This window comes from Populus alba, chromosome 5 (assembly GCF_005239225.2).
Source record: "Populus alba chromosome 5, ASM523922v2, whole genome shotgun sequence".
Taxonomy (NCBI): Eukaryota; Viridiplantae; Streptophyta; class Magnoliopsida; order Malpighiales; family Salicaceae; genus Populus; species Populus alba.
Genome location: NC_133288.1, coordinates 18,747,145 through 18,761,609, shown reverse-complemented (window position 1 = coordinate 18,761,609; position 14,465 = coordinate 18,747,145). Strand labels below are relative to the sequence as shown.

Below are 14,465 nucleotides of genomic sequence, written 5' to 3'. Positions count from 1 at the left end.
ATGCCTGTCCTTATATATTATAATTATAATTATAATAATATAACTTACATATTATAATTATACTTATAATAGCATAATATAATAACACATACTAAAATACTAGCTGTCTTTTTTTTTTCTTTTTTCTTTTTAATCTTTTTAATTATTTGCTTTTTTCTTTGTGTTTTTTTCTTATAATAAATTTTTTTAATTTATTTGTTAATGTTTAATTTTTTTTATTTAGTTATCATATTTTTATGATACATATCCCAAGTTTGACGGTTTAACCTGTAATTTTTTTGTTTTACTTTTTTCTTTTTCATTAATTGTTTTCATTTAATTTAATTTTTTAATGTTAAATTTCTTTCTTTTTAATTATCAGACTTTCATAACACGTATCCCGAGCTTGACGGGTTAACCTGGTTTGACTGTTTAACCCAGTTAACTCGTCAATTTTTTTTCTATTTAGTTATCAAACTTTCATGACGTGAATTCCAGGTTTGATGGGTTAATTATCACACTTTTATAACACAACCTTGCAGTCAGACCCACATCTAAGGCTATTGGGTCTGGTGTTGCAGTCAAACTCACTTAAACTTAGGTTATGCAAGTTTAATCTTATTATTAATATTATAAATATTACTTTTGGATTAGACATTGTAGTCAAACCCAAAACTCTTAAATATAGTTTTATAAAAAAAAAAAACTAATATTTTTAAATTTTAGTTTCATTTTATTTTATTTATGTAAAAAAATTAACCCGAAAGGATCGCACGGTAATGTAACTAATATACACTAGATCGCGTCAAAACGAAAAACTGGAGCCTTTCTTACACGCAGTGATTTCTGGTGAGCGAAGAGAAGAGGGGCATGTTGGTAACATCTCACATGATTGAGTGGCTGCTAAGCGCCAAAGTCACCGCTCCTTCGAACTTGGCCGCACCTTATCCACACACCTCTTCTCTTCTGATTCTGAGAACACCTCACATACACAAAATCCCTCCTAAACCAAAAAAAAAAACAAGAAGAAGAACCCCACGTCTGCACAGAAAAAGAAACAATTATCCTACTGATAAAGAATTTAGTGAGAGAGAGAGAGAGGGATTTAGTACTTGGATTAAGAAAGAAGAGCAGGAGAAAATGTCAGTGGCATCCTCAATTCCGTACATCAAAATCCCAAACCCTTCATCATCATCATCATCTTGCTCCTCTCTATCTTCCTCTTCATCAGCCTCCTCGACATCTTCTTACTATAGGTTTTCTACAACAACTAAGCCTTATATTGTGACCATAAGGAGCTCTCAAGCTGAAGGGCCTGTAAGGAGACCCGTGGCCCCTCCTCTTAGAGAACCTTCCCCGCCTGCATCACCATCGCCTCCCTTGAAGCCCGTTCCTCCTTCTTCACCGTCTTCTCCAGTGGCTCCACCACCCAAGCCAGCTGCTAAATTGGCTGTGGAGGACAAAAATGTGATGACTTTGGAGTTTCAGAGAAAAAAGGCTAAGGAGCTTCAAGAATATTTTAAGCAGAAGAAGCTTGAGAAAGCAGATCAAGGTCCTTTCTTTGGGTTCGTTGGCAAGAATGAGATTGCTAATGGGAGGTAATAAGTTTTGTTTTTGTTTTTCTGTAGTTTTCCCTGTGCAATTTGGATTTTTTCAAAGTTTACGTTATCTGGGTTTACGTGGATACTTCATCTAACTGGATAGGTTCGTGGGTGTTTCCCCAAGTTGATGGTTACATGGTCCTGAATAGTGAAATTGAATGACTATGGCCAATCAAAATGATACATTTGAGGTCTTGGTCTAGTGGTTGAAGGGACTTGTTCTCTTCCTCTGTATCTTGGGTTCAAACCTCACCGTGCACGCCTGTTACTCCCGTAGTGTTTTACATACTCACTGGGTTTGCAGGATGTTCAGTGAATCGTGGGATTAGTCGTGGTACACGCAAGCTGGTCTAGACACTCACGTAAATAAAATAAAATAAAATAAAAGATACATTGTTCGTAGAGAAAAGAGAAGTGATGATATGGCTTCTTCCCACTAAAACTGGCTTAAAAGTAGTTAGTTTCTTGCCAAATTAGTTTCAGTCATCTTCCTTGTTAGAACAAATAATTAGAGCCTATGCAGGAGAACCTTGGAATGATCATATCAGCAAGAATGCCTCCTTGAATAGATAACTGAAAGTATTTCAAACCCATTGTTCTTGAGCCTTTGAAAGGAAAAGGGTGCACATTTTTCCTTTTTAGATTGTGCTTAAATATAGTCTCCTTCAAGGTAATGCTTCTCACGACGTTGTGACCCCTGTAATGTTCACTATCTTGGTGATTTTCCATGCTTAACCTATCAGTAGTGCTCAAGGCAAGGCAGTGCGGGTGCTACGCATCCATTGCACCACAGACCTGCAAAAGCTTCTTTTGAAGCGAGAAAGATGTTTTTTCACTCTCATGTTTACCCCTAGTTTTTCTTGATTTCAGTTCTGCAAGTGTTTCTTTTCTTTTTCCCTTTCAAAAACCAGCTCTTCCCTTTAAATTGTAATCTATTCGTTTTGAGTTCCAGCATAATCCTTCATAAGGTTTCTGCAGACTGTTTGTAATTTATCCTGCGCTGACAAAAAAAAAAAAAATCCCTCATTTCCCAAATGAAAGAGAAAATGCGTTCACATCTCTGTTCATGAAAAAATAAAGCTCTACGTGATCTGACGCCGCTTGCATTTCTGGTTGAGCAGATGGGCAATGTTTGGTTTTGCTGTCGGGATGCTAACAGAGTATGCAACGGGCTCAGACTTTGTTGATCAAGTAAAGATTCTTCTGTCCAATTTCGGGATAATAGATCTGGAATAACTTCACGCTTGATCTCAGAGCCATGGATACCTCTTGATCTCTGCAATTGCCTTCTTCGTCCTCAAAGACACCTATACGTTTTGATTTCTGTAATTGCTGTAGCATATACATTGTTTTGCAACTCCTTCGGTGATCTATATTATCTCGTCTTCAATAGACAACATCCATTTTTATACATCATGAAGAAGAGGTTGTTTCAGCGACCATCGTTCGCAAGTGGAGGGCTATCCTTGCATAATGTTCATAACCAAATTCCGCCTGCTCATCCCATTATTGATGAAATTGGGTAACATACATTCTGTTTCTCATCCCTCTGCTATTATTTTCAGTTTCAATTATTCATCATTGTAACCCAGGGCTTAGTTTTTCCCTTCGTTTGATATGACTTTTAAATTATAGTTTCCACTTTCAGTTAGAAGCATGTTTGATAAAAATAAATTATAACTATTTAAAAAATATATATAGTACAAGTTAGAATCCATAAGTTAAAATTAGAAAATTTTAGCTTCTAATTAAATTAAAATTTTGACTTAATTTTATAACAATTTTTTATTTAAATTAAAAGTTATTTCCAACTAAATATACTTAATAGTTTTTTCTTTAAGTTAACTTAAAGCAATTTATAAAAATCATATAGAACATTACCTTAATTATCTGCCATTAAACTTGATTTATCATCTGTTAAATCATGAACAAGCCTTCAACATCTGGAATAAGGAAACTAGATCTGGTCATTATCCAGATTCCAGACGGAAGCCCCTTTCTTTTTTCTTTGGTTCTTTTTATCTTTTCGTGTTCAAGTCTGTTACACCATTTGCATGGAAAAGTTTGAACGTTAAGAGTTTCACTGAGGCTGGATCTCTAACGCTCTACGAGCAACCCTCAAAAGTATAAAGGAGATCGACTTGCTCGTTCTGTTAGCAGCAAGAACCATATTCCAGTGAGCTGTTAGCAGCGAGAACCATATTCCAGTGAGCTGTCAGCCTGTAGCTTATCAGAGAAGGAACTTAAGAACCATTGGAAAACATTCTTGCACCTAAACTGGCCACCAGAAGATCACCAAAGCCTTCAAATTTTTGTAGCAATTTGGAACAATAAATTTCATCATGCATGCCATCTGCGGTTCTCCTGCAGTAGATGGTAACAGATCATTCCAGCACCTTGCTCAGAACAAATAGCTGCATAGTAGTATGTCAGCTTGTGAAGATGTGAATTTGCAGAATAAAATCACAGCCTCATAACCTAAAGGAAGATAAACAATCTAGCATCATGATTGGTAATTGCCATTCAGACAAAATTCGTAATACGCAGATATATTAACAAATACCAGGTCTCATGACTTAGTCCTCCCTGCGGGCTATCTTCTACTCTAGTGGACATTAGGCATTGTATATATAGACTGTCATCTTTCCGCCTTTTATGCGGGCACAAATATTCTTCATTTTATGGAACACATTTTCCAGTGTATCTCATTAAGAGCAGCACAGATACGAGCCTGAGACTAATAAGTGAATCATCTCCAGCATTCATTTACATACAGCATATGCAAGAGTGACCAAAAACAAAGCACACACTACACGCATTCCCTTTTGCAAAAAGAACATCTTCGCCTCAAGTCTTTCCACTCGAGCCTCAACATTTGCCATCCGTGCCTCCAATAAAGCTACCCGAGCCTCCAACCTTGTATCTACATGCCCTGTGTTATTTCTAGTACGTTGTTCATAATCTTCAATTTGTGCTGAATCATCTTCCCATGGTCGATACTGACACATTTCAATTCATGGAGTTTACTGCAACAAGATATGAAAATTTGCTAGTTTGTTATCAATGCAATACATCATGACATCCCAAAGTGTTTAAACCTGCTTATAAAATACATCTTTAAAATTTCTCTCATCGAGATGATCTTAAGAAACGACCATTTCTCATGTTCTGTTTATCAAGAGTGACTCTAACCAAACTGATCTTGCCCTCATGTTAATCCGTATCAAGCAACAATAAAAAGAATTCTACTATAAATCCACTCATGGAAACAAAGAAGTAGGATCTCCTATATTTTTAGCATAATGCACACAAAATCCAGCTAGAATGGCTACCAAACCAAAATTATCTCCAGTCAATAATGTGTAATGTCAGGGTTAGCTAAAAAAAACCCAGCTCTTCATATGCAAATTTTGAAGATTGAATTGATGAAGTGATTAAACGGGCTTCACAGCAACCCACAAACGTTCATTCATCAGAATAACATTCTTTATCTCCCTTCAAACTAATGGCATATGCCATTGCCCAGTCCGTTTCCGTCAAATGAGAATGTTATGTTTTACCTTAGCTAAACTTAGCAAACCATACCGAAGCTAAGAACTTCATCTCTTGCTGGGAGAACAAAGTGTAAAAAAAAAAAAAGGAAGAGAGATTTCAAAGAATGAAAATACAATCAAAACCTAGAAACCTAAAAAATAAGAAAAGAGAAACAGCTTCATCCTAACAAAATATTTTGCACGAACCCAATTTTTTTATCCAAATCCCTGCTGACAATCTATTACTACCGACACACATAAATCATAAGGAAAGAAAGAAAAGCATACCTCGACGACGCAGAGAACGATGGGCGAGATCCTTCTTGACGCGAAATCCCCGGAGAGAATTATTTTTTTGGGCTGTCAAAACCCTAGAGAAATCATTGGATTGGAGCTTGTACCAGGAAAGCAAGGACGGGATTAAAGGGGGTGACGGTCAGTTGCTAAATGCTGATAGCCGTCGCTACTTTTTTAGTGGCAGCCCAACACAGATCTCGGCCATATCAGACAGGACCTCTATTTAGGAGGAAGTTTCTGCGAACACGGGTGACCGTACATTTCTTAAAATTTTGATTTTTTATTTAAAATTATTTTTTTTATATATATATTTAAATTATTTTAAAGTGTTTGTACTAAAAATAAATTTTAAGCACTAAAAAAATATTATTTAAATATATTTTTAAATAAAAAATTTTATAAAAAATAATTATTATTACAATATTAAACATCCATTTAATCAACCCATTAAATGACGTGGAAAAATCCAACTAGTCCAATTCTATTGAAGTCGGTTTTTTTTTCTTTTTCATTATTATTCCTATGGTATTCATTGGCATGGAACTAACCGGAAATATAACCGGAAAAATCCAACCGCCACTTTCTGGCTTGAACTCGAGTTTAGCTAATTAATGACGTGCAAGATACTTGCATATATTAATTTGTTACGGGGCATTAAGAAAGAAAATTACAAATAATAATTGTGAGAATTTATAGAAACAAACTGTAAAAATATAAATTTAATTATGAAAACGAATAAATCTAGATGTCTAATATATTTGAAAAGATAAAATAAAGGAAAATATATTCTTAGAAAACATGTGCTTTGATTTGTGTTGACTCAATTAAAATGACTTTACATTTAAAATTTAAAATTATAAGAAAATAAGTTTGAATTCTGTAGTTCTAAGTTAATTGGTTCTAATTATGAACTTAATCCTAATTAATTATGTAATTTCAAATTTGTATTACATGGTTACAAGAATATTAATATGATGAAATCCACTTCACACAAATAATAATTTAACTGAAAAGAAAATCAAATAATTAAAACAATTAATTTGAATGCAAAGTAAATTTAATAATTTAGAAAAAATAATATTTACATTTATTGAATGACTATTATATTCATGAATTGAAATTCCTGGATAATAAAATATTTTTTTAATTTATGAAATTAATATTGCAAGCTTACTTAATTATTTACTACAAAGTTATCGTCTATTTTTTTATTACCTACAAGTTTCAAACTTTAAAGATCCTGAGAATTTGATAATAATTTTTTATATTTTAGAGTTTTTTATCAATTCATATGTCAACCGTTAATAACCTCTCATCTTTTAGAGTTTTTTTCTCAATCTCATATTCACAAGAGTTAATGCTGTTTTTTAACTAAATGTCTTTATTATAACTGTTTATGTACATATTTTACTTGTATACACCTTCCTTCTTCTTTATATATATATATATCCAAAACACCAACAGGGGTGTGGCTCAGTGGTGTTAGGAGTAACTTTCCTTCCTTCGAACTTTGGTTCGAGTCTCAGTGAAAGTGGGGCTGGAAAGTTTGCTCCTTTCCTGTCTCTACTGGGTCCTCCTCGTGCGGTATGTCTGTCATCCCCGCAGTGCCTTACCTGCTCACTAGGGCTTGCAGGATGTTCAGTGGGTCGTGGGATTAGTCGTGGTGCGCGTAAGCTGACCTGGACACCCACGTTATCAAAAAAAAAAAAAAAAAATATAAATAAATATATATATATATATATATATATATATATATATATATATATATATATCCAAAACATTTATGGTATAACATGTTATTAGTTATATGTTATATTCAGTACTTGGACCAAAAGGCCATGTGCTGTGCACAAGGAAAGTTTTCGGTAAATTCAGCTCAAAATGGAAAGTGGCTATGTGGAAAAGGGAGATAATGGAAGATCCACTGCCTCTGGCAGGGCTACATAAGCCTGAACAACCAACAATATAATGGTGAGTGACATGGATTTTGTGGATTTACCACAGAGACATTGATTGCTGATTCAAATTATTGGAAGCAACCTCTCACAAGCCGAGTTGTGACACTTTTGAGCTGTTGCTGGGTGCTACAGACTATGTAACTTCGATCTCTGGAGTGCTGGATGTCTCTTGGCAGAGATGTTTGCAGGTAAGCCATCCATGCCAGGAAGTACAGAAGTACACAGTTCGTGAACCAACATGACCTTGGAAAATACTCTTGGTTCTTCCTTTACAGCGTCCAGTCTCACTCTGAAACACTCAGGTTGAGCACCTGCATAGGACTTTTAAACTAAGCAGGACTATTGGAAAAAGCTTCAGCTAGACCTCCAAGAAGGTCCTTTTGAAGCTTTCAGGACGTTTCCTGAAATAGCTTTGGGTCTGTTAACCACCGATCCTATATTATCTCGTGGCTGTGCATCTTTCCACATGATTAGAGTTCTCACAGGAGGCCAGAGCAAGCAATACAAGCAGGATTTAGCATTATCAGGTCTACCAGCGATTCTAAAAGTTGAAGATGAACCTACACAAGCTGATGAGCCGAGAAAGTAAGTGCATCTGGTCACTGGAAGCAGCTTTAATAGCTAAAAGATCCTTTGGGTGCATATTATTGTAGTTGCATCTTACATGCCTACTAAAAGCTGTATTGTTATTTTAATATTGAACTCCAGTGCCAAAGGAGACAGCTGAGTTAGTCATCCAAAGCCTAGAGCCAGGTAGCAGCAGTACCAGGAGCAACTCTTCTGGAACTAAAACGACTCGCCTGGTTGAGCCACCACCTCATTTTTTGCATTCCCTAGTCAACTTCTAAGAAGAAGATGTCTCCGAAATTACAGGGCAAGAACATCAAGGACTTGCCCCCTTTTAACTGACTCGAGAACAGGCAGCACCAAGTAAAATAATGTGAACAACGAAATGTACAGATTAAATCAAGTCCATATGTATACTTTATTGGACTTTATCGAGACATACAGCAAAAATGATATATTTAATTTTAAAAAAAATATATAAAGATTTTGTTAAATAAATTTAGAAATTATTTAGGTTTCTACAATGACCTAAAAATCAGAATATGCTTTTCTGTTTTTAATATTTGCTTCAAGACTAAATTATTACAAACTACAAGTTGTTCAAATATTTGACCTTTAACGGTAATCCATATATAAACTATTGGTAAAAAAAATATTCTAAATCCTTTTAAAAAAAATTGAATCTGAGTATTAGCTCTTTTCTTTTATATTTTAGATTTTTTGTACTGTACTTTACTTTAATAAAATAAGTTACTTAACTTTTTTTATTAATAAGAAACCAAAAAATTCTACAAATATCAATTTGCTCCTTAACTAACATTATATATATTATTAAAAATTAATTTTAAAAATTTATTCAAATAAAATCCTTACTTAATTGTTTTTAAGTCTAAAATTATAATACATTGTATTAATTATGTTCTAATTCTTGATTTTTAAAATTTATTTATAATTAAATCACACTTGATTAATTATTTTATTTTAATTTTTAATTAATAATTCTTATATTTATAATTTATTAGGTTTTTGAATAAGTTGAATAAAAAATATATTATTAACTTTTTTTTATATAAAAATTTATTAAAATAGCATACACACCTGTTTTTTTTCTTAATAAAGGAAGTTACAAACTTACCTCGTGGTAAAACACTTGTCGGATAGCTTGGATAAGAAGTGTTCATGGCCCCTGTGAAGTTCGGGACACGCGTATCTTAACAAGTCGCAAAAGGACGCGATACAAATCTGATTGTGTAATCAGCTTTTGAAGTGGAGCGGGGCTTTTTCTCTACTTTCTTGTAGAAAAAAACAGGCGAGAGTAATAATCTCTCTGTCCCGTGAAAAAAGGACTAAAGGAAGGACTCTCAAGTTTAAAAGAGATTACGCATCTCCTCTCCCTGTCATCATCGATTGGAGAACAAAAAAAAAATCATATTATAGTGGTAGATACTGATACCTAACCTAATGCCTTGTGTGTGATAATGATAACCTGGGAGCCCTCCACTGCGGTACTCTCTTAGATTAATGGCTCTGGATGGTTTCCGGCAGGTAGGGCTTAAAAATAAATTGGCAGCAGAGACCTTTGTATTCCTGATGGCGGTTTTGAGGGTGGCCGGACCAGATGCAAGCGCTGCTTCTTACATGTGGCAAGATTTGCAGACAAGCTGGGTCCTCTTAAATAAATGCCACCTCTAATTCTGGCCTTGCATTCTGGTGGGTGTGCTTCAAGCTCTCATGTCGACATGTTTCATAAAGCGCTGAGAGTTTGATTGTCCTAGCTCCCCAAGGGGAAAAACTTAATCTGGGATTGTTGTTATTCAGAAAGACTGGATATATTAACTAGTTTTTTGCATGAACTGGGGGGAAGTCAGTTCCAGAGATGAGTTTTTTCCCATCTCTTCTCTCGAGGATCGAAGGACGCCTTTTTACCATTTGCTTCTCCAGATATAAGGAAGAACAAGTAGAAGGAGAGCACTTAGATTCGTTTGACTAGCAAGTTAATGAAACGAAACATTAAACTATCATCAAGTTGGAGGCGTCAGCAGTCAAATCGAACAGCACAGTTACAAACACATAAAAGGGATAGATGAAAACTTCAACTCTTTTTCATGATCATCATTAAACAAAGAACACCCCAAATTAATGACCAAACTTAGGCGATGATGCATGGCATATGTTCCATGCATGCACAGAAGATCTCGAATTCATGAAACTCTCTGTTCCGCTCTCCTATGGGAGACAAAAAGAAAAAAAAAAGGGAGAAAAAAATGGAACCTCATGACACAAACTAAAATTAAGCCATATTTACTTCCATGCATGCTGTAGCTGACATTCACATGCCGTACCGAACATCGCTGAACTTGCTCTTGATCCACTTGAAACTGTTCCTCACGTTAGATTTGAGCTTGCCTTCCATGGTGAAAACATTATAAGACGCAATCCTCTTCTTTCTTTTTAGCTCTGGATCACTTGATGTTGCAAAACCATTTCCCTTTTGGCATGGTCCGTTGAAGTTATACGAATTCGATCGGTCTTCAAATCCAAACTCCCCAGAGAAAGATGAAGAGTATTGAGGGAATGACTTGCTCTTCTCCATAGCCAAAACCAAAGCCAACTGCCGGTTGCGATAGTTTTGTTAGTTAGTTAGCTAGAAAGCACGTTATTTTGGATCCTAGGTGGTATTTATAATTAATGTTGTTGAGACGTGGAAATACTATGCACGTCAAAAGAATGGCGTCGGACATTGAATGGAGGGTTGTGATCATTAGGGGAAAGGAGGTGCATCATGATCCTGTATGGTGGCAGACCATGTGGTGATGTAGGGGAGGATTAAGCTGCTGTGATAATTAATAGAATGTGTTTTATCAGGGGAATCATGAAAACCACTGGCGGTGGTGGCTGGTAGGGGCCAAGTTGTACAAGATGCCATGATCAGTGATTGGCACAAATGAGTTCAACGTGGTGGGAGAGGGCTCCACTAACCTATCAACAAAGGGGTTAGGGTAGGGGCCCCAGTAGAGGGTATTAAGGCTTTACAGAGGGAGCTTGTTTATTAGTGTTATAACTTGTATTTTAAAGTATTTTTTTTATTATATAATATATTGAAAAATATCTTTTATTATTTTTTTAGATTTATTTTTTACATCTATACATTAAAATAATATAAAAAAATAAAAAAATAAAAATAAATATTTTTTAAACATAAAAACACAGTCTCATTTATTTGATAAGGAAGCAGAAGGAGGCCCCTAACACAAAAGTGTTTTACTCAATTTAATAATCGGTTCTAGTTAGGTATGTAATGTTTTTCAATTAAAAACATGTCAGAAAAATATATTGTATTTATTTATTTTAATACATTAAAAGTATAAAAAAAAATATACTTAGAAAATATTATTTTTAATATTAAAAAAAAAAAAACTAATTAAGACACATTACCAACCACTTATAACTATTAGCCAACCTTGCCTTTATAAAAGCAATGGGAGTCACCTTCCACTTTATGCTAATGTCTGGGGCTCAGTGCTTTGTGGGCCTTCGTTGTTATGGGAACATTATCTTTAGGATTCCACTTTATAAACAATCTTTTGTATTATATATATACATTGAAGAGTAGCTTGAGTTGAATTAACCAAAAAAACCTCGTTATATTAAAAAAAAAATAATAAAAAAGGGGGGGGGTCTCGTCAGCTAGTAAAATTGTACTTAAATGCAATGAACTGGGCCCAGCCTAGGTGGAAGGCCTTGGGCCCAATATCTGACAGCCTAAGCCCAGTGTGAAAATTATACTCAAATGCAATGAGCTTGGTTGTGCTCCACCGCCGGGCGCTAAACTTCCATTGAACCTGCTCTCTTCGAGGGAAGTAAAGGAGGAGTCAATAGATAGAAAACCGATATCGTGGCTAAGTTGACTTTTTTAAACCCATTGAATCTTCGACGAGGCTGCTTGTAATTTGCATGTAGCGCTTACGAGGAAGAAAGGGTCGACAAGAGGAAGGCACGATATTTTGCTAAAGGCACTTTGTTTTAATGGCCAGCCGAAAAGAATCGGAGCATAGGCATATATACTTAGCCAAAATCTTCAACTCTCACGGTTCGGGGCATTCAAACATGAATCAATAAAGAAAGCATTTTTCAAGCAGAAAGTTGCACAAGTAGAACCTTGACTGGTTCCATGGGAAACACCATGATCACACTTGAGGCATGAGAAGCGTTTTGCCCCTGGCATGCCTTCCCGAAAGAACCTTCGATGATGACTACTAGGTCAAGGTTACTAAAACATTAATGGCTGTGATATTACAGAATATTATCATTATATTCCCCACCCAAGCTCTTGCATTCGATTTTTTCAACGAAAATTCTCTCGGGCAAGTTCTATGTATGTCGTCCGGTCGTTCTGGTGTTCTCATGGGTCGGAAAAACAGTCTCCGGCGTTCTCCATTTCCACGTAACTGCTGTAGTTTCTAGAGACAAATCATTTTTACGGAGAAAAGATAGCCGTGTAATGCTTTCAATCTTCTTCTTTTATTTACTACCAGCATCTTTCATACGAAAACTTATTTAGTATTTACAGCTCCACCTTGCTTATTTCTTACCACCACTTTAGTTAATAAATATTGAATTCTAAATAACCATCTAGGTGGTGGCCAGTTATAAAAGCTTGGGATCAAGAGGTTTGCTTCCTCTGTGGTCTCAGGTTTAAACCCTAAGTTACTCATATGATGGTCACTGGAAGTTTACATATTCGTTAACTTAAGGGCCGTGGGATTAGTCGAGATGCGCGCAAGCTGGCTCGAACACCCATGTTAAAAAAATATATATATATTGAATACTAAATAGATATAACTTAACTGATCAGATTTAAAATTTATTCTTTAGAGATTACTAGTTTGAATATTCCAAATCTTAAAATCATTAAAGATTTAAATAGTTGTAAACTTCAGGACTTGTGGAATTAGTTGAAGTGTGCATAAACTACTTCGAATATCCATATTAATTCAAAAAAAAAATTCTTGAATGCTACTTCAGGAAATCAGATTATTTCGATAACAACATAACAAAATATACTAATTTACGTGATGTGTACTGAATATTGTAAAAGTGAGAGTTTGGTTTTGCCATGATACCATAAAAAATTAAATTGATTGCAAGGGCAGAGGGGTTTTTTTATTGTTTTTGAACAGTAAAAATACAAAAATACCCTTGATATTTAAAAATTTTAGCCAGAGTCTAGAGGGTATTTTTGTCTTTTCTCTCTTTATCGAAAAATACCGTTGTAAGTAAGATCTAGTCACATTCTCTTGAATTAGTTATGAAAAAATAGGATAAAAAACCAACTATGGATTTATAAAAGAATCTCGTGGTTATGAAAATTGAATGATGTCTTGTACAGATGAGTTTTGGACGCGTACAAATTAAATTATTAATTGTTGCTGCTGTTATTATTGTTATAAAATTGAGTGTTATTTTATAATTACGGTTTTTTTAATTTTCCAAAGATAAATGAAGATGTGGATTTAGTGGGCCAATTCAAGGAAGAAACCGAAGAGAACTGCTATATCACGAGCCTTGGGTTTTAGGCTATTTTAAGAGAAGGCCCGTAGCAATAAAAGCCTAGTGGCAATGAGATGACTGTTCGGCGGCCCGTATAATGTCTATCTGTCGCCGACCTGATATGGGCCGATCAATGGCTGCGAAGAGCCCAAATACAAGGCAAGTGTTTCCCTTCTTGCGACATCCATATTCTACGTAAGAGATCTAAATGTGCATAAGGATCAAAAATGAACGCCTTAAGGTCTCATTTTCAGAATCATCTTCAGATTCTATTTGGAGAGAGGGCGACTTAAGGTTTATGGTTTTTCTTTTATACGTATTAGCCTTTTACAGTAGGGTTTAATATTGGTTAAACTAATTTAGTTTGGTTCGGTTTAATTGCTTTCAAATTTTTAAAATCAAAATCAAATTAGATTATATTTTTTTTGTTTTTATAATTAGTTAATTTGTTTTTTTTTTCTCAGTTTAATTTTTTTAATTTTTCTTTTTTTTCTCAGTTTAATTGATTTTTTTATTTTTTTTTCCCACCCTCAGCTAAAATATAGTATTTTCTTATATAAGAATAAAGTACTTTATATAATATTTATGTAGGTAGATTAGAGATTTTTTTTACTTAGTTTTTTAAAAAAAATTCAATATTAGTTTATTATTTGAATATTTTTATATATTTTATTTAATTTTAAGTATTCAATTTAAAAATAAAAATTAAGATTAAGAGTTAAATTTTTTTTTTAAAAAAAAAAAAAAAACCAACATGAAGCTTCAGCTTCAGGGTTTGTGTGTGTGTGTGTGTTTGTGTATATATTTATATATATATGCTCTCACAAAACACAAATGATCAATTCGTCCACAACCTATAACTAAAATTCAATAAAACTATAAACCTATAACCTTCACCATAAGTTTTGAATGAAATAAAATATATAATAATAATAATTTAAAACACGGTGGAACATATTAAGCTACTTTTAAGAATATAT

General features: G+C 34.3%; 1 protein-coding gene and 1 long non-coding RNA gene across 2 annotated transcripts; one reads left to right on the top strand and one right to left on the bottom strand.

The window, feature by feature from the left end:
• Window positions 1-834: 834 nt before the first annotated feature.
• On the top strand, window positions 835-3,234 carry LOC118061802 (light-harvesting complex-like protein OHP2, chloroplastic). The gene is made up of 2 exons (XM_035075379.2): window positions 835-1,577; window positions 2,702-3,234. Exons 1-2 carry the CDS (start codon window positions 850-852, stop codon window positions 2,814-2,816), a joined length of 843 nt encoding a protein of 280 aa, XP_034931270.2. The 5' UTR covers window positions 835-849; the 3' UTR covers window positions 2,817-3,234.
• Window positions 3,235-4,110: 876 nt separating this feature from the next.
• LOC118061803 (uncharacterized) lies at window positions 4,111-5,961 on the bottom strand. The gene is made up of 2 exons (XR_004689655.2): window positions 5,402-5,961; window positions 4,111-4,606 (listed from the first exon to the last, which is right to left on the bottom strand). It is a non-coding gene; the product is annotated as an uncharacterized lncRNA (long non-coding RNA).
• Window positions 5,962-14,465: the final 8,504 nt, after the last annotated feature.

Coding starts and splice junctions, on each gene's coding strand:
- LOC118061802 (XM_035075379.2), top strand. CDS start 850: ATGTTGGTAACATCTCACATGATTGAGTGGCTGCTAAGCGCCAAAGTC. Junction 1,578..2,701: donor AATGAGATTGCTAATGGGAG/GTAATAAGTTTT, acceptor CTGGTTGAGCAG/ATGGGCAATGTTTGGTTTTG.